General features: G+C 49.7%; 1 protein-coding gene and 2 long non-coding RNA genes across 4 annotated transcripts in view; all 3 read left to right on the top strand.

Moving 5' to 3' along the window:
* The first annotated feature begins 194 nt into the window (after nt 1–194).
* The window catches only part of LOC135421584 (serine/threonine-protein kinase PAK 3-like), a 66,825-nt gene continuing 47,258 nt past the window's right edge, over nt 195–19,761 (top strand). The window contains exons 1-5 of one of the 2 annotated variants that reach the window (XR_010434094.1): nt 224–376; nt 843–1,077; nt 1,324–1,387; nt 2,670–2,785; nt 3,504–3,581. Coding sequence is in view for 1 of the 2 variants with exons in the window: in XM_064670200.1 (XP_064526270.1) it covers nt 233–376; nt 843–1,077; nt 1,324–1,387 (443 nt within the window). In the remaining variant the exon portion in view is untranslated. Of the gene's footprint in view, nt 377–842; nt 1,078–1,323; nt 1,388–2,669; nt 2,786–3,503; nt 3,582–19,761 lie in introns of those variants that run through there. The other variant, XM_064670200.1, reaches the window with a different exon arrangement.
* Nucleotides 8,810–12,063, top strand: LOC135421599 (uncharacterized). Its single transcript, XR_010434112.1, has 3 exons — nt 8,810–8,932; nt 9,128–9,250; nt 11,908–12,063. It is a non-coding gene; the product is annotated as an uncharacterized LOC135421599 (long non-coding RNA).
* Nucleotides 14,524–17,778, top strand: LOC135421211 (uncharacterized). The gene is made up of 3 exons (XR_010433910.1): nt 14,524–14,646; nt 14,842–14,964; nt 17,623–17,778. It is a non-coding gene; the product is annotated as an uncharacterized LOC135421211 (long non-coding RNA).

A 19,761-nucleotide genomic window follows, 5' to 3' on the forward strand; every position in this document is an offset into this window, starting at 1 on the left:
AGCTCTCCCTGGCACCTTCTCTTCTCCAGTGCCATCTGTCTTGGCCTTTCCTCAGAGGAAAGTTGGAGGTCTAAATAGTTCCCTACGTCCTCCTGATGTGTATTGCTGGTAACCAGAGGAATCCCGCTGGAGCCTGTGAGAAACTGCATTTGGAAAGTAATGGCTCCTTTTGTTCTTCTTTGGTTTTTTGGTGCAGCATCCGTTTTTAGGAAAATCCAAGAGTCTTGCCGAGATGACTCCTCTGATTGATGCAGTCAGGAGACCCAGAACAGCGGCACCAGAACCTCTGCTGGCTCCCTCTCTTTCTGGACAAGAGGGGAAAGAAGAGCAAGTAGAGAAGAAAGTTGTCAAAGCAAAGCCTGAAGGAGTGAAATCAGTAAGTGCCAGAGTACATTAGCACTGCCTTTGGTGTCAATCAGAGCTGCAAGTTCCTGAGCAGACAGCGCTTGCTTTTTGTGGCTGAAGATTGTGAGGGCTGTAGCCCTGTCATGACATGGTGCTTCAGCCCAGCCACTGACACCTGGAAAAGCAGTCTGGAACTTCCAAGTTGAGTCAGACTGTCCCTTTCAGGACACACAGCAATAACTGTGCCCTAGAGGGTAGTTGCCCCTCTGCACGACCCAGTTGACAAAATGCATGAAAATTGAAGAGGAAACTGCCCATGAACTTGTGTAAATCCAGTCTTTTCTTCTCGTCCATTCACTTTGTGAAGTGGGCAGCAAAAGACAGTTTAAGAGCCTGACTTGTGGCCAACAGCATCTTCCCAAGGGTTTGCATTTGAACTATGATCTCAGGACATCTCTGCAAGCCACCTTTCTGACATAAACTAATTCTTGCCACAGATCCTCAAGAGCTCTGCAATGGCAGGTGTTGCTGCAGCACCACAACCTAAAGAAGTCTCCTTGCCCGACACTGAAATGCCAAGCACAAGCACTGGCAAAAGAGCCACTGGGAAAAAATGCACACAGAAAACAAGCACTGGGAAGAAAAGCTCTGCAGAAACCAGCACAGGGAGAAAAAGCTCAGACCAGCCACAACTGATATCCTCACTAACAAGTATTTACCTCGCCGATCTCAGTACGTATCATGTATTTCACTTCTGGTGGAGCAGTCCATGGTATGCATGTCAACTTTAGCTGTACTAAAGGAACAGAGTGTTTGTCGAGCCACCTGTGCTTCAGAGCTGCCTCTGTTGCTCTTGTGATTGTTGTTACCAGCTGACTACAAAGGGCTCACAGCCCTGCACAGTGGGGCTGCCTTTTGGATCTGCTGCAAGGTGGTATCTCTGTTTCACATGAGCGTCTTTCATGTTGTTTCTTTCAGAGGGCATTGTGAGTGAGGAGAACCCTGTGAAGAAATACACTGTACAGCAGCAAATTGGCCAAGGGTAAGTCCAATCTCAGCTACTTCTACAAAACCATGGGCCAGGGATTTTGCTGGTGTCATATCAAGCATGCAGTCAGGCAAGCTGCAAACATGGGCAGACACTGGGCTTACATCCTCCTGTCTGTCAGTCCTGATCAGTATTTAATAACTGTGGTCAGAAGGCATTGTCAAAGACAACTCAATGCTGGCAGTCTCTTGCCTGTAACAAGGAGCAGGACATGGAGTATGTCCTATGTTTTCTCCTGGCCACCCTGCATGGCAGAGGGCTGCTGGGCTGCTGGGCTGCTGGGCTGCTGGGCTGCTGGGCTGCTGGCTGAAGCCGAGTGTTTTATAAACACTCTGGGCAGCAGAGCTCTGCTCTCTGGGCTGGCTTTCTCACCCAGGGCCTAAACGCCTTCTCCTTTCTTGGCTGCTGCTCTGTTTCTAGGTCTTGTGGAAGAGTTTTCCGAGGAGTTGACATTGATACAGGAAGACGGGTAAGGGCAGCACCCCCGGCAGATTGTGCAGCTCAGCTCTCGAGTGCTTTCCCCTCCACTGGGAGCTGTGGCCACAGCTCTGGGTGGCCACGAGATCTTTGCTGCAGAGACTGTTCCTCTGAGGGCAGACAAGTGTCAGCCTGCAAGACACGGTTTGGACAGACCTTGTCCTTATTAAGTCCCCAAAAGAACACAAGGAGGGCAGGGGTATCTTTCAGAGAAGGACACCTTTGCTCAGACTTATTTACTGACTATGCTAATGCATCAGCTACTTGGTGGCTCCTTACCCAGCTGCAGTGCTGCACTTGGGAAGTGCACTTACACAGGAGTCTGCAAGGGATCTAAAGGCCCTGAGCGCTGCTCATAACCCCGGCCACATCCATAAAATACCCTAGAATGGGTTATTCCTTTTCAAACCCAGAAAAGAACTGCAAATAGGAACTGGGTTAAAAACGTTCTTTAGAGTTGCAAAATCCAACTTCAAGATGTTACAAAGTGCAGGGATTGTATTTTTTTTGTAACCCTCATGACCTTTTAGGATGGGATTTCCTCCATTACGGATTGATTGTTTGCAGACCATTTGTCCAGAGTTTACAAGGCAAAATGTCTATAGCCATGTGTCCTGTAACTGGCACACAAGGGCGAGCGGAGGAATCGCCTCTTGTCCTGTCAGTTAAGAAGCTCTGGTGTCTTATCCCAGGCAGTTTGGCCCACCCTGGCTCCATCATTCCAAAAACACCTGCTCCATGTGCATTGTGGTCCTGTGCAACAGACTTCTCAAGTCTGTGGCTTTCAATCTCCTTTTAGGTGGCCATCAAGAAGATTTTTCTCCGCGACAGAAAGAACAAAAGGGAGCTTGTTTTAACTGAGGTTGCAGTCCTGAAGAGAATGAGGCACCCCAATATCATTCACTATATAGACAGGTGAGTGGTTCAGGGATTATCACACCGAGGTTCACATGTGCCTTGTGTCTGCCTTGGCCTTTTCTGGTATACATAGTTTGAAGCGTGTCTTCCAAAACCTGCATCTGCCATGTCTTCCTAAAGCCACAGCCCTTCAGTTCACTACCTCCCTGTTCTTTTGGGGTCTGGTTTTTTTCAAACTGATCATCATTTCTTTGCCTTAATGATACGTGCTGATAAACCCACCTAGAAATTATTGACCTTGGGGTTTTCCCTCTACTTTCTGTTGGTGTGGATGCCAGGAAGACTAGGCTCTTGTTTGCACAACCACACAATGTGCCAGGTTTTAAATGGTTTTCCCTGTTTCTGAATGCACTTTATGCAATGCTTTCCAAGGGGTTGACCAACATCTGCCCTCAGTGGTGCACACCCTCCTCCCATGGAGAAGTCTGTGTTGCCTGCTTCCTGGAGTTCAGGCTGGAAGGGATGAGTTAAGATGATGAAGCAGCTGATGGCAATGTCCTGGTTCCAGATTTCTCTCTGCTGTCACTAAACTGCATTTTTGCCTTGCTTGCCATCTAAGACATCTCCTTTTTCACAGATGAGCCTTTCTCATTTAGCCTGCTCAGATTCTCTCTTCATTTACAAGTGACCTGGCAAGAAAACACAACTGCAGTCTTTCCCATAAGGTCATTTAGCTGGGGCCATTCATCTCCATGCTGTGGGTTTCTTCTTTCAGCTACCTTTTCAATGAAGAACTCTGGCTGGTGACGGAATATGTGGAGGGATGCACCTTAGGCGATGTCATTTCCATACAAGCTCTTGAGGAAGAGATGATAGCCTCTATCAGTCGGGAGGTAAGGGATGCTGCCCTTGCTTCTGACAGCTTGGACAGGATGGTTCTTTGCAAAAGGTGGTAAGAACAGGAGTGATTTCCTGTTCAGAGCTTTGTTTCTGCGTTGCTGTTCTGATGTGGAGAAGAAAAGAGCATCCAAGTGAACGGCCTGCCAGTCTCACTACATTTCTTGTACTCTGTTATTATACTCCTATAATGTTGTTGTACTTTCCTTTCTAGTTTAATTTCAATTTAATTCATTTATTATTCCAAACTTTGCCACTTGAGGTATGTCTGCAATTGATGTGTCACCTGAAATTTGACCTTTTAGAGCCATTTCTTTTTTTCTGCGATAAAATCAACCTAATTAATTTTTCCCCTTGTGTTTCTTTGTTTAATCTCAGTGCCTGAAAGCCCTGGACTTCCTTCATTCGAATAGAGTGATCCACAGAGACATCAAAAGTGACAGTATTCTTCTCGGAATGGATGGATCTGTCAAACTGAGTAGGTGTTCTTGGTCAGGCACAGCGTTCCTGGGAGGCAGGGTCTGGGGTTGCCTTTGAGTGCCTGCCAGTTCCCCAAAAGTGGTGCTGGTGGGAGCGCCCAGCCCACTGCTGTAAGCTGAGAGCAGAGTTGCAATGTGCAGAGAGCTCTAGAGAGGATGAGGCTGTCAAGAGTGCCTTTGGTTTGGGTATGTCCCTTCCAGAGGAAACAGAGCACAGCCACTCTTCCAGCTAGATTCAACACTGTGCTCTCAGACTGAGAGTGGGGAATTCTTGTGCTTGCTTTCATAATTCAAGCCGGTTTTAACTCTATTTCTTTTTTCTGCAGTTGATTTTGGCTTATGTGCTTGGCTTCAGCCCCAGCGAAAGACATGGAGGTCATTTTTTTCAACACCTTTCTATATGGTATCAGAAATGTTGAGAAGAGACCGATATGATGCCAAAGTGGATATCTGGGCCCTTGGGATCATGGCACTAGAAATGGTGGATGGTCCTACACGGGTAAGGTGCAAATACTGTCAGAGAGCCCTGCCTTTCTCCCCTGAGCCATATCTTTCTCCCACTCACATCAGCTTGAACTAGTCCCACCAAGGCCCACGTCTAAAAGTGTCCTGGAGCACATCTGCTCACAGGAGAAGTGACATGTGCCAGTGCAGAAATGGGCCGTTTTGGCCTCCAACAATGCTTGAATTCCTCCTGTGCTCTTTGAACTCCCTTGGAGCTGGATCTCCCAATGGCAGGAATTTTTCAGCAGCAGGATTCTCCCGTTGGAGAATTACTGTGAAAAGCATTTCAAGGGGATCTGCAGGCCAGAAGTCTTTTCAAACTTGGACCAGTGCCCACTGCTTACCTGAGCCTTTCAGGGCAGGTCACTGCTTCTAGTACTGCCACAAGTATGTATTAGCCAGTACATTTCTAAAAGTAGGTTCTAGCACAGCTCCTTGTAGTAAGCCAATGTATTTCCAGGTTTGCAGTTGTAGATGCTAATTCCCTAAAATGAAATGACCCGCTCTTACACCAAAGGAGTGTGCAATAGGCCAGGAAGGTATACGGGGATAAAACCCCATGACTAACAGCTGAAACCAAGTTAAATGCTGCACAGTTAATTCCTGAGGAAGGCAACAATTATGGAAAATGTCAGTCTTCCAGTCCTTCTGAAAAAGGTCCCTGACTTTTCTTGGAAGACTTCTTTTGGATTGCATTTGCCTTGCAGAAGGCAGCAAAAAGAGTTGAAGGCAATTAGCAGGACTGGTCTGGATGCTGAAAATTCTCTGCTTCCTTAAGCTCAAATGTTGATCAGGGCTCCTGGAGAAGCCCCAGGTCAAGTCTCAGAAAGCAAGGACTGGCCTGTGCTGGAGCTTTCCCCTCGGGGAGGGATGGTCAATGGCTGTCTTGTGTTTCCTTTGTCCCAAGCCTAAGGACATGCCACCCGAGCTGGAGACTCCCAGAAACCTGTCGCCTGTGTTCCTCTCCTTCCTGCAGTCCTGCCTGAACCCGAATGCAAAGCGTCAATGGACGGCCAAGAAGCTGCTGAAGGTAAAGTGGCTGCAGGTGAAACAGCTGTCCAGGGATGGGCTTTGTCATCAGCTAAACAACTAAGTAGCATTCTAGAATAGTTTGGCTTGGAAGGGACCTTTAAGTGGCATCTAGTCCAACCCCCCTGCAACGAGCAGGGACATCTTCAACTAGACTGGGTTGCTCAGAGCCCTGTCCCACCTGACCAGGGATGGGGTATCCACTTCCTGTGCCAGTGTTTCAGCACCCTCATTCTAAACAATGACTTCCTGAGATGTAACCAGAATCTATCCTCTTCCACTTGAAAACCATGATCCTTTGTCCCATTGCAACCACGCCCTTTGAAAAAATGTGTCCCCTTGAAGGACTGAAAGGCCACAATAAGCTCTCCCTGGCACCTTCTCTTCTCCAGTGCCATCTGTCTTGGCCTTTCCTCAGAGGAAAGTTGGAGGTCTAGATAGTTCCCTACGTCCTCCTGATGTGTATTGCTGGTAACCAGAGGAATCCCGCTGGAGCCTGTGAGAAACTGCATTTGGAAAGTAATGGCTCCTTTTGTTCTTCTTTGGTTTTTTGGTGCAGCATCCGTTTTTAGGAAAATCCAAGAGTCTTGTCGAGATGGCTCCTCTGATTGATGCAGTCAGGAGACCCAGAACAGCGGCACCAGAACCTCTGCTGGCTCCCTCTCTTTCTGGACAAGAGGGGAAAGAAGAGCAAGTAGAGAAGGAAGCTGCAAGTTCCTGAACAGACAGCACTCGCTCTTTGGGTCTGAAGATTGTGAGGGCAGGGGCCCTGCCATGACATGGTGCTTCAGCCCAGCCACTGACACCTGGAAAAGGGGTTTTGAACTACCAAGTCAAGTCAGGGTCCCTTGCAGGAGACAGGAGACAGGACAAACTGTCCCTTGGGGATACCTGCCCCTCTGCACAGTTCAAACATCCTGGCACTGCTGCAGCAACACAACCTGAAGAAGTCTCCTTTCCCGACATGGAAATGCCTCCACTGGCAAAGGAGGCACAGAGTAGACAAGGACTAGGAAATCAGGCAATATCTACTCTGATCTTTCCAGCCACTTCGTTTGTAAATAAACTTTTGTTGTTATTCATAGCTGGGAAGTCCCATTGATGGGGGTTTTGGTATGGTTTGGAATTGGGAAAGGGTTTCTTTCATTCATCGGCTCCAGACCACATTGCCTTTGGAATTCATCCCACTGGCCTGTGTTTGCCCAGTCGTGGTACTTCTATATGAGGAAGAAAGTGCAATTGCAAGTCCAGCCACAATCAGATGGAGAGTGGGGCAGACAAATCCCCCCGCTGGGTACAGGTATTCAACTGGGACCGTAGAGTGTTTGAGTTCTTGACAATTGGGTTTGTATGACCACTTGCAATCTCTGTGCCTGGATGAGAGTCTTCCTCAGCTGAAAAAGCAGAAGGTCAGCCCGTGTGCTCCGAAAGGGCACGTCTGATGCGAGGCTTTCAGAGCAGCAGTCTGAGGGGCTGAGCCCCCGCAGAGCCCGGGCAGAGCACAGAGCAGCCTCAGCATGCGCAGAGCCAGGCTGGAAGAAGCCCAGCCCGGGGTGCTTGCATCTTTCTGGGACCAGACTAATCTTCCAGACTCGGAGACAAACTGGGTGTGGGCTGCTCCAGAGGGGAATCGTGGCCAGGCATGGAAATGCATGGACTGATGGGATTTGCCACCTTGGGTCTGCACAGGAGTCGAGAAGGGCAAAAGAGAGCAGAGTGATGGAGTCGTTTCTGGCAATGCCTCCTGACCTCTTGGTTGCCTCGTAGCTCCTGGGAAAGGTCGGGAGTGTCTGTGCCACTCTGGACAGAGGGGGAGGGAGCTGGGCTGTTCCACAGGCTTGTGCTCAGGTGAGTGTCCTTTAGGCATCCCAGTTCTGCCCTGGGAACTGAGGCTGACACAGAGGGTGACAGCCTTCCCTGGGAGAGGCCCCACAAAACGGCGGATCCTCATGGCTTGGAGGCTCCCCATGAAATGGCACAACTGACATCATGGAGATTACTAAATGTGGGAGCATTATATGGGGGGTGTGCAAATTTATAAAATATATAGACACACAAGGTACTGTAGAATTATTACCGTTGTATATAGATAGTGTTTTACAGTGCTGTGGGCATACCTGGACTCTGTACTGTCTAGGGCACTTACACAACACCCCATAACTCTCCTGCACTGTAGCCCCTTACATAATGCTCCCTTATATATAGATAATGTACATACTTGTGTGTGTGTATATACAGAGAGACTGTGTAAATAGTGTGTACATATAGTGTGTATATATATGTATATACATATATATACATACACACACATATATATACACACACATATATATATGTATTTGTGTGGGAACAGGAAAAAATTAAAGGAAAAACGGAAAGCTGTGTGTGTGGGAGGGAACTGGGGCTTCCTTCAAGTTGGGAGCGGGACGGCGTGGGGCCGGGGAGCTGTAGGGAGACTCCTCGCCACTGTGCTCAGTGCCTGGCCTCTTCCCCCCGCCCCACCCCATCGCCCAGGCTGAGAACCGTCGCCGCTGCTGCCTCAGCCTGGGGGCCGCCCCGCCTCATCGGCAACTGTTCTTGCCTCAGCCCTCAGGTGTTTTCCCCTCAGCCCCTACCAGTTTTTCCCTCAACCCTCAGCCATTTTTCCTTCAGATCACAGTCGGTTTTGCCTCAGCCCGGACCAATTTTTCCCTCAACTCGCAGCCGGTTTTGCCTCAGCCCGGACCAATTTTTCCCTCAACCCGCAGCCGGTTTTGCCTCAGCCCACAGCCCTTTCTGCCTCATAACTGCCCCCCCCCGCCTCAGCTGCAGCCGGTTTTGTCTCAGCCCAGAGCCGTTCTCATCTCAGCCCTTGTGCCGCGCTGCTTCAGCCCGCAGCGGTTTTTGCTTCAGCCTGGGGTTCACCCCATCTCAGCTGAGGCCTCAGTGATGCCGGGAAAAGGCGACGGTAGTAAAACTCAAGAGCCACAGGCGCTATGAAGCCGCTAGTTGTTTATTACGCTGCCGGACGCGCGGGGGATGACTCCGCCTGACACGCGCGAGCGCTCCCCCCTCACGGCTCCCGTTTTCTCCCAGCAGGTCATCCCTATCCATCGCACGGTTTTACATATTCAGGAACTACCCCAGAGTGGGCGCTGGTCTATGGAAATCTCGGGACACGCCTTCTGGCGCCTGCCCACTTCTCTCGGGTGGTCGTCTCGGGTCCTCTGACTCTGCTCAGGAGAATGAAGAGGAAGAAGTGGAGAAGGAACCTGTGGCTGTTGGAGAAGTAATGCCTGAAGGAATGAAAGCTTTGGTTAGCACTGCCTTTGGTGTCATTCAGAGCTGCAAGTTCCTAATATTTTAGCAGCATTTGTTTTGTCCTAATGTTGATTACGGCTCCTGGAGAAGCCCCAGGTCAAGTCTCAGAAAGCAAGGACTGGCCTGTGCTGGAGCTCTTCCCCTTGGGGAGGGATGGTTAATGCCTGTCTTGTGTTTCCTTTGTCCCAAGCCTAAGGACGTGCCACCCAAGCTGGAGACTCCCAGAAACCTGTCACCTGTGTTCCTCTCCTTCCTGCAGTCTTGCCTGAACTGGAATGTGAGGCCCCGATGGCCCACCAGGCTGCTTCTGCAGGTAAAGTGGCTGCAGGTGAAACAGCTGTCCAGGGATGGGCTTTGTCATCAGCTAAACTCAGAGGCATCAGGAGACCTCCTCTGCTACTAATCTCCAGTCTTGGTGCTTTTCAAATGACAAATAAGTAGCATCACAGAATAATTTGGCTTGGAAGAGACCTTTAAGTGGCATCTAGTCCAACCCCCCTGCAACGAGCAGGGCCATCTTCAACTAGACCAGGTTGCTCAGAGCCTTTCCTCCAAGGAAAGGTCTTCCACCATCTGGTCCTGTCTGTGGTCCTGGCTTGTACTTTCCTTTCTAGTTTAATTTCATTTTATTTTTTTTATTATTCTAAACTTTGCCACTTGAAGTATGTCTGCAATTGATGTGTCACCTGGAAATTTGATCTTTTAGAGCCATTTCCTTTTTTGTGCCATAAAATCAGCCTAATTAATTTTTCCTCTTGTGTTTCTTTGTTTAATCTCAGTGCCTGAAAGCCCTGGACTTCCTTCATTCAAATCGAGTGATCCACAGAGACATCAAAAGTGACAGTATTCTTCTCGGAATGGATGGATCTGTCAAACTGAGTAGGTGTTCTTGGTCAGGCACAGCGTTCCTGGGAGGCAGGGTCTGGGGTTGCCTTTGAGTGCCTGCCAGTTCCCCAAAAGTGGTGCTGGTGGGAGCGCCCAGCCCACTGCTGTAAGCTGAGAGCAGAGTTGCAATGTGCAGAGAGCTCTAGAGAGGATGAGGCTGTCAAGAGTGCCTTTGGTTTGGGTATGTCCCTTCCAGAGGAAACAGAGCACAGCCACTCTTCCAGCTAGATTCAACACTGTGCTCTCAGACTGAGAGTGGGGAATTCTTGTGCTTGCTTTCATAATTCAAGCCGGTTTTAACTCTATTTCTTTTTTCTGCAGTTGATTTTGGCTTATGTGCTTGGCTTCAGCCCCAGCGAAAGACATGGAGGTCATTTTTTTCAACACCTTTCTATATGGTATCAGAAATGTTGAGAAGAGACCGATATGATGCCAAAGTGGATATCTGGGCCCTTGGGATCATGGCACTAGAAATGGTGGATGGTCCTACACGGGTAAGGTGCAAATACTGTCAGAGAGCCCTGCCTTTCTCCCCTGAGCCATATCTTTCTCCCACTCACATCAGCTTGAACTAGTCCCACCAAGGCCCACGTCTAAAAGTGTCCTGGAGCACATCTGCTCACAGGAGAAGTGACATGTGCCAGTGCAGAAATGGGCCGTTTTGGCCTCCAACAATGCTTGAATTCCTCCTGTGCTCTTTGAACTCCCTTGGAGCTGGATCTCCCAATGGCAGGAATTTTTCAGCAGCAGGATTCTCCCGTTGGAGAATTACTGTGAAAAGCATTTCAAGGGGATCTGCAGGCCAGAAGTCTTTTCAAACTTGGACCAGTGCCCACTGCTTACCTGAGCCTTTCAGGGCAGGTCACTGCTTCTAGTACTGCCACAAGTATGTATTAGCCAGTACATTTCTAAAAGTAGGTTCTAGCACAGCTCCTTGTAGTAAGCCAATGTATTTCCAGTTTGCAGTTGTAGATGCTAATTCCCTAAAATGAAATGACCCGCTCTTACACCAAAGGAGTGTGCAATAGGCCAGGAAGGTATACGGGGATAAAACCCCATGACTAACAGCTGAAACCAAGTTAAATGCTGCACAGTTAATTCCTGAGGAAGGCAACAATTATGGAAAATGTCAGTCTTCCAGTCCTTCTGAAAAAGGTCCCTGACTTTTCTTGGAAGACTTCTTTTGGATTGCATTTGCCTTGCAGAAGGCAGCAAAAAGAGTTGAAGGCAATTAGCAGGACTGGTCTGGATGCTGAAAATTCTCTGCTTCCTTAAGCTCAAATGTTGATCAGGGCTCCTGGAGAAGCCCCAGGTCAAGTCTCAGAAAGCAAGGACTGGCCTGTGCTGGAGCTTTCCCCTCGGGGAGGGATGGTCAATGGCTGTCTTGTGTTTCCTTTGTCCCAAGCCTAAGGACATGCCACCCGAGCTGGAGACTCCCAGAAACCTGTCGCCTGTGTTCCGTTCCTTCCTGCAGTCCTGCCTGAACCCGAATGCAAAGCGTCAATGGACGGCCAAGAAGCTGCTGAAGGTAAAGTGGCTGCAGGTGAAACAGCTGTCCAGGGATGGGCTTTGTCATCAGCTAAACAACTAAGTAGCATTCTAGAATAGTTTGGCTTGGAAGGGACCTTTAAGTGGCATCTAGTCCAACCCCCCTGCAACGAGCAGGGACATCTTCAACTAGACTGGGTTGCTCAGAGCCCTGTCCCACCTGACCAGGGATGGGGTATCCACTTCCTGTGCCAGTGTTTCAGCACCCTCATTCTAAACAATGACTTCCTGAGATGTAACCAGAATCTATCCTCTTCCACTTGAAAACCATGATCCTTTGTCCCATTGCAACCACGCCCTTTGAAAAAATGTGTCCCCTTGAAGGACTGAAAGGCACAATAAGCTCTCCCTGGCACCTTCTCTTCTCCAGTGCCATCTGTCTTGGCCTTTCCTCAGAGGAAAGTTGGAGGTCTAGATAGTTCCCTACGTCCTCCTGATGTGTATTGCTGGTAACCAGAGGAATCCCGCTGGAGCCTGTGAGAAACTGCATTTGGAAAGTAATGGCTCCTTTTGTTCTTCTTTGGTTTTTTGGTGCAGCATCCGTTTTTAGGAAAATCCAAGAGTCTTGTCGAGATGGCTCCTCTGATTGATGCAGTCAGGAGACCCAGAACAGCGGCACCAGAACCTCTGCTGGCTCCCTCTCTTTCTGGACAAGAGGGGAAAGAAGAGCAAGTAGAGAAGGAAGCTGCAAGTTCCTGAACAGACAGCACTCGCTCTTTGGGTCTGAAGATTGTGAGGGCAGGGGCCCTGCCATGACATGGTGCTTCAGCCCAGCCACTGACACCTGGAAAAGGGGTTTTGAACTACCAAGTCAAGTCAGGGTCCCTTGCAGGAGACAGGAGACAGGACAAACTGTCCCTTGGGGATACCTGCCCCTCTGCACAGTTCAAACATCCTGGCACTGCTGCAGCAACACAACCTGAAGAAGTCTCCTTTCCCGACATGGAAATGCCTCCACTGGCAAAGGAGGCACAGAGTAGACAAGGACTAGGAAATCAGGCAATATCTACTCTGATCTTTCCAGCCACTTCGTTTGTAAATAAACTTTTGTTGTTATTCATAGCTGGGAAGTCCCATTGATGGGGGTTTTGGTATGGTTTGGAATTGGGAAAGGGTTTCTTTCATTCATCGGCTCCAGACCACATTGCCTTTGGAATTCATCCCACTGGCCTGTGTTTGCCCAGTCGTGGTACTTCTATATGAGGAAGAAAGTGCAATTGCAAGTCCAGCCACAATCAGATGGAGAGTGGGGCAGACAAATCCCCCCGCTGGGTACAGGTATTCAACTGGGACCGTAGAGTGTTTGAGTTCTTGACAATTGGGTTTGTATGACCACTTGCAATCTCTGTGCCTGGATGAGAGTCTTCCTCAGCTGAAAAAGCAGAAGGTCAGCCCGTGTGCTCCGAAAGGGCACGTCTGATGCGAGGCTTTCAGAGCAGCAGTCTGAGGGGCTGAGCCCCCGCAGAGCCCGGGCAGAGCGCAGAGCAGCCTCAGCATGCGCAGAGCCAGGCTGGAAGAAGCCCAGCCCGGGGTGCTTGCATCTTTCTGGGACCAGACTAATCTTCCAGACTCGGAGACAAACTGGGTGTGGGCTGCTCCAGAGGGGAATCGTGGCCAGGCATGGAAATGCATGGACTGATGGGATTTGCCACCTTGGGTCTGCACAGGAGTCGAGAAGGGCAAAAGAGAGCAGAGTGATGGAGTCGTTTCTGGCAATGCCTCCTGACCTCTTGGTTGCCTCGTAGCTCCTGGGAAAGGTCGGGAGTGTCTGTGCCACTCTGGACAGAGGGGGAGGGAGCTGGGCTGTTCCACAGGCTTGTGCTCAGGTGAGTGTCCTTTAGGCATCCCAGTTCTGCCCTGGGAACTGAGGCTGACACAGAGGGTGACAGCCTTCCCTGGGAGAGGCCCCACAAAACGGCGGATCCTCATGGCTTGGAGGCTCCCCATGAAATGGCACAACTGACATCATGGAGATTACTAAATGTGGGAGCATTATATGGGGGGTGTGCAAATTTATAAAATATATAGACACACAAGGTACTGTAGAATTATTACCGTTGTATATAGATAGTGTTTTACAGTGCTGTGGGCATACCTGGACTCTGTACTGTCTAGGGCACTTACACAACACCCCATAACTCTCCTGCACTGTAGCCCCTTACATAATGCTCCCTTATATATAGATAATGTACATACTTGTGTGTGTGTATATACAGAGAGACTGTGTAAATAGTGTGTACATATAGTGTGTATATATATGTATATACATATATATACATACACACACATATATATACACACACATATATATATGTATTTGTGTGGGAACAGGAAAAAATTAAAGGAAAAACGGAAAGCTGTGTGTGTGGGAGGGAACTGGGGCTTCCTTCAAGTTGGGAGCGGGACGGCGTGGGGCCGGGGAGCTGTAGGGAGACTCCTCGCCACTGTGCTCAGTGCCTGGCCTCTTCCCCCCCCCCCACCCCATCGCCCAGGCTGAGAACCGTCGCCGCTGCTGCCTCAGCCTGGGGGCCGCCCCGCCTCATCGGCAACTGTTCTTGCCTCAGCCCTCAGGTGTTTTCCCCTCAGCCCGCACCAGTTTTTCCCTCAACCCTCAGCCATTTTTCCTTCAGATCACAGTCGGTTTTGCCTCAGCCCGGACCAATTTTTCCCTCAACTCGCAGCCGGTTTTGCCTCAGCCCGGACCAATTTTTCCCTCAACCCGCAGCCGGTTTTGCCTCAGCCCACAGCCCTTTCTGCCTCATAACTGCCCCCCCCCCCCGCCTCAGCTGCAGCCGGTTTTGTCTCAGCCCAGAGCCGTTCTCATCTCAGCCCTTGTGCCGCGCTGCTTCAGCCCGCAGCGGTTTTTGCTTCAGCCTGGGGTTCACCCCATCTCAGCTGAGGCCTCAGTGATGCCGGGAAAAGGCCACGGTAGTAAAACTCAAGAGCCACAGGCGCTATGAAGCCGCTAGTTGTTTATTACGCTGCCGGACGCGCGGGGGATGACTCCGCCTGACACGCGCGAGCGCTCCCCCCTCACGGCTCCCGTTTTCTCCCAGCAGGTCATCCATATCCATCGCACGGTTTTACATATTCAGGAACTACCCCAGAGTGGGCGCTGGTCTATGGAAATCTCGGGACACGCCTTCTGGCGCCTGCCCACTTCTCTCGGGTGGTCGTCTCGGGTCCTCTGACTCTGCTCAGGAGAATGAAGAGGAAGAAGTGGAGAAGGAACCTGTGGCTGTTGGAGAAGTAATGCCTGAAGGAATGAAAGCTTTGGTTAGCACTGCCTTTGGTGTCATTCAGAGCTGCAAGTTCCTAATATTTTAGCAGCATTTGTTTTGTCCTAATGTTGATTACGGCTCCTGGAGAAGCCCCAGGTCAAGTCTCAGAAAGCAAGGACTGGCCTGTGCTGGAGCTCTTCCCCTTGGGGAGGGATGGTTAATGCCTGTCTTGTGTTTCCTTTGTCCCAAGCCTAAGGACGTGCCACCCAAGCTGGAGACTCCCAGAAACCTGTCACCTGTGTTCCTCTCCTTCCTGCAGTCTTGCCTGAACTGGAATGTGAGGCCCCGATGGCCCACCAGGCTGCTTCTGCAGGTAAAGTGGCTGCAGGTGAAACAGCTGTCCAGGGATGGGCTTTGTCATCAGCTAAACTCAGAGGCATCAGGAGACCTCCTCTGCTACTAATCTCCAGTCTTGGTGCTTTTCAAATGACAAATAAGTAGCATCACAGAATAATTTGGCTTGGAAGAGACCTTTAAGTGGCATCTAGTCCAACCCCCCTGCAACGAGCAGGGCCATCTTCAACTAGACCAGGTTGCTCAGAGCCTTTCCTCCAAGGAAAGGTCTTCCACCATCTGGTCCTGTCTGTGGTCCTGGCTTGTACTTTCCTTTCTAGTTTAATTTCATTTTATTTTTTTTATTATTCTAAACTTTGCCACTTGAAGTATGTCTGCAATTGATGTGTCACCTGGAAATTTGATCTTTTAGAGCCATTTCCTTTTTTGTGCCATAAAATCAGCCTAATTAATTTTTCCTCTTGTGTTTCTTTGTTTAATCTCAGTGCCTGAAAGCCCTGGACTTCCTTCATTCAAATCGAGTGATCCACAGAGACATCAAAAGTGACAGTATTCTTCTCGGAATGGATGGATCTGTCAAACTGAGTAGGTGTTCTTGGTCAGGCACAGCGTTCCTGGGAGGCAGGGTCTGGGGTTGCCTTTGAGTGCCTGCCAGTTCCCCAAAAGTGGTGCTGGTGGGAGCGCCCAGCCCACTGCTGTAAGCTGAGAGCAGAGTTGCAATGTGCAGAGAGCTCTAGAGAGGATGAGGCTGTCAAGAGTGCCTTTGGTTTGGGTATGTCCCTTCCAGAGGAAACAGAGCACAGCCACTCTTCCAGCTAGATTCAACACTGTGCTCTCAGACTGAGAGTGGGGAATTCTTGTGCTTGCTTTCATAATTCAAGCCGGTTTTAACTCTATTTCTTTTTTCTGCAGTTGATTTTGGCTTATGTGCTTGGCTTCAGCCCCAGCGAAAGACATGGAGGTCATTTTTTTCAACACCTTTCTATATGGTATCAGAAATGTTGAGAAGAGACCGATATGATGCCAAAGTGGATATCTGGGCCCTTGGGATCATGGCACTAGAAATGGTGGATGGTCCTACACGGGTAAGGTGCAAATACTGTCAGAGAGCCCTGCCTTTCTCCCCTGAGCCATATCTTTCTCCCACTCACATCAGCTTGAACTAGTCCCACCAAGGCCCACGTCTAAAAGTGTCCTGGAGCACATCTGCTCACAGGAGAAGTGACATGTGCCAGTGCAGAAATGGGCCGTTTTGGCCTCCAACAATGCTTGAATTCCTCCTGTGCTCTTTGAACTCCCTTGGAGCTGGATCTCCCAATGGCAGGAATTTTTCAGCAGCAGGATTCTCCCGTTGGAGAATTACTGTGAAAAGCATTTCAAGGGGATCTGCAGGCCAGAAGTCTTTTCAAACTTGGACCAGTGCCCACTGCTTACCTGAGCCTTTCAGGGCAGGTCACTGCTTCTAGTACTGCCACAAGTATGTATTAGCCAGTACATTTCTAAAAGTAGGTTCTAGCACAGCTCCTTGTAGTAAGCCAATGTATTTCCAGGTTTGCAGTTGTAGATGCTAATTCCCTAAAATGAAATGACCCGCTCTTACACCAAAGGAGTGTGCAATAGGCCAGGAAGGTATACGGGGATAAAACCCCATGACTAACAGCTGAAACCAAGTTAAATGCTGCACAGTTAATTCCTGAGGAAGGCAACAATTATGGAAAATGTCAGTCTTCCAGTCCTTCTGAAAAAGGTCCCTGACTTTTCTTGGAAGACTTCTTTTGGATTGCATTTGCCTTGCAGAAGGCAGCAAAAAGAGTTGAAGGCAATTAGCAGGACTGGTCTGGATGCTGAAAATTCTCTGCTTCCTTAAGCTCAAATGTTGATCAGGGCTCCTGGAGAAGCCCCAGGTCAAGTCTCAGAAAGCAAGGACTGGCCTGTGCTGGAGCTTTCCCCTCGGGGAGGGATGGTCAATGGCTGTCTTGTGTTTCCTTTGTCCCAAGCCTAAGGACATGCCACCCGAGCTGGAGACTCCCAGAAACCTGTCGCCTGTGTTCCGTTCCTTCCTGCAGTCCTGCCTGAACCCGAATGCAAAGCGTCAATGGACGGCCAAGAAGCTGCTGAAGGTAAAGTGGCTGCAGGTGAAACAGCTGTCCAGGGATGGGCTTTGTCATCAGCTAAACAACTAAGTAGCATTCTAGAATAGTTTGGCTTGGAAGGGACCTTTAAGTGGCATCTAGTCCAACCCCCCTGCAACGAGCAGGGACATCTTCAACTAGACTGGGTTGCTCAGAGCCCTGTCCCACCTGACCAGGGATGGGGTATCCACTTCCTGTGCCAGTGTTTCAGCACCCTCATTCTAAACAATGACTTCCTGAGATGTAACCAGAATCTATCCTCTTCCACTTGAAAACCATGATCCTTTGTCCCATTGCAACCACGCCCTTTGAAAAAATGTGTCCCCTTGAAGGACTGAAAGGCACAATAAGCTCTCCCTGGCACCTTCTCTTCTCCAGTGCCATCTGTCTTGGCCTTTCCTCAGAGGAAAGTTGGAGGTCTAGATAGTTCCCTACGTCCTCCTGATGTGTATTGCTGGTAACCAGAGGAATCCCGCTGGAGCCTGTGAGAAACTGCATTTGGAAAGTAATGGCTCCTTTTGTTCTTCTTTGGTTTTTTGGTGCAGCATCCGTTTTTAGGAAAATCCAAGAGTCTTGTCGAGATGGCTCCTCTGATTGATGCAGTCAGGAGACCCAGAACAGCGGCACCAGAACCTCTGCTGGCTCCCTCTCTTTCTGGACAAGAGGGGAAAGAAGAGCAAGTAGAGAAGGAAGCTGCAAGTTCCTGAACAGACAGCACTCGCTCTTTGGGTCTGAAGATTGTGAGGGCAGGGGCCCTGCCATGACATGGTGCTTCAGCCCAGCCACTGACACCTGGAAAAGGGGTTTTGAACTACCAAGTCAAGTCAGGGTCCCTTGCAGGAGACAGGAGACAGGACAAACTGTCCCTTGGGGATACCTGCCCCTCTGCACAGTTCAAACATCCTGGCACTGCTGCAGCAACACAACCTGAAGAAGTCTCCTTTCCCGACATGGAAATGCCTCCACTGGCAAAGGAGGCACAGAGTAGACAAGGACTAGGAAATCAGGCAATATCTACTCTGATCTTTCCAGCCACTTCGTTTGTAAATAAACTTTTGTTGTTATTCATAGCTGGGAAGTCCCATTGATGGGGGTTTTGGTATGGTTTGGAATTGGGAAAGGGTTTCTTTCATTCATCGGCTCCAGACCACATTGCCTTTGGAATTCATCCCACTGGCCTGTGTTTGCCCAGTCGTGGTACTTCTATATGAGGAAGAAAGTGCAATTGCAAGTCCAGCCACAATCAGATGGAGAGTGGGGCAGACAAATCCCCCCGCTGGGTACAGGTATTCAACTGGGACCGTAGAGTGTTTGAGTTCTTGACAATTGGGTTTGTATGACCACTTGCAATCTCTGTGCCTGGATGAGAGTCTTCCTCAGCTGAAAAAGCAGAAGGTCAGCCCGTGTGCTCCGAAAGGGCACGTCTGATGCGAGGCTTTCAGAGCAGCAGTCTGAGGGGCTGAGCCCCCGCAGAGCCCGGGCAGAGCACAGAGCAGCCTCAGCATGCGCAGAGCCAGGCTGGAAGAAGCCCAGCCCGGGGTGCTTGCATCTTTCTGGGACCAGACTAATCTTCCAGACTCGGAGACAAACTGGGTGTGGGCTGCTCCAGAGGGGAATCGTGGCCAGGCATGGAAATGCATGGACTGATGGGATTTGCCACCTTGGGTCTGCACAGGAGTCGAGAAGGGCAAAAGAGAGCAGAGTGATGGAGTCGTTTCTGGCAATGCCTCCTGACCTCTTGGTTGCCTCGTAGCTCCTGGGAAAGGTCGGGAGTGTCTGTGCCACTCTGGACAGAGGGGGAGGGAGCTGGGCTGTTCCACAGGCTTGTGCTCAGGTGAGTGTCCTTTAGGCATCCCAGTTCTGCCCTGGGAACTGAGGCTGACACAGAGGGTGACAGCCTTCCCTGGGAGAGGCCCCACAAAACGGCGGATCCTCATGGCTTGGAGGCTCCCCATGAAATGGCACAACTGACATCATGGAGATTACTAAATGTGGGAGCATTATATGGGGGGTGTGCAAATTTATAAAATATATAGACACACAAGGTACTGTAGAATTATTACCGTTGTATATAGATAGTGTTTTACAGTGCTGTGGGCATACCTGGACTCTGTACTGTCTAGGGCACTTACACAACACCCCATAACTCTCCTGCACTGTAGCCCCTTACATAATGCTCCCTTATATATAGATAATGTACATACTTGTGTGTGTGTATATACAGAGAGACTGTGTAAATAGTGTGTACATATAGTGTGTATATATATGTATATACATATATATACATACACACACATATATATACACACACATATATATATGTATTTGTGTGGGAACAGGAAAAAATTAAAGGAAAAACGGAAAGCTGTGTGTGTGGGAGGGAACTGGGGCTTCCTTCAAGTTGGGAGCGGGACGGCGTGGGGCCGGGGAGCTGTAGGGAGACTCCTCGCCACTGTGCTCAGTGCCTGGCCTCTTCCCCCCCCCCCACCCCATCGCCCAGGCTGAGAACCGTCGCCGCTGCTGCCTCAGCCTGGGGGCCGCCCCGCCTCATCGGCAACTGTTCTTGCCTCAGCCCTCAGGTGTTTTCCCCTCAGCCCGCACCAGTTTTTCCCTCAACCCTCAGCCATTTTTCCTTCAGATCACAGTCGGTTTTGCCTCAGCCCGGACCAATTTTTCCCTCAACT

Source organism: Pseudopipra pipra, chromosome 13 (assembly GCF_036250125.1).
Source record: "Pseudopipra pipra isolate bDixPip1 chromosome 13, bDixPip1.hap1, whole genome shotgun sequence".
NCBI classification, from domain to species: Eukaryota; Metazoa; Chordata; class Aves; order Passeriformes; family Pipridae; genus Pseudopipra; species Pseudopipra pipra.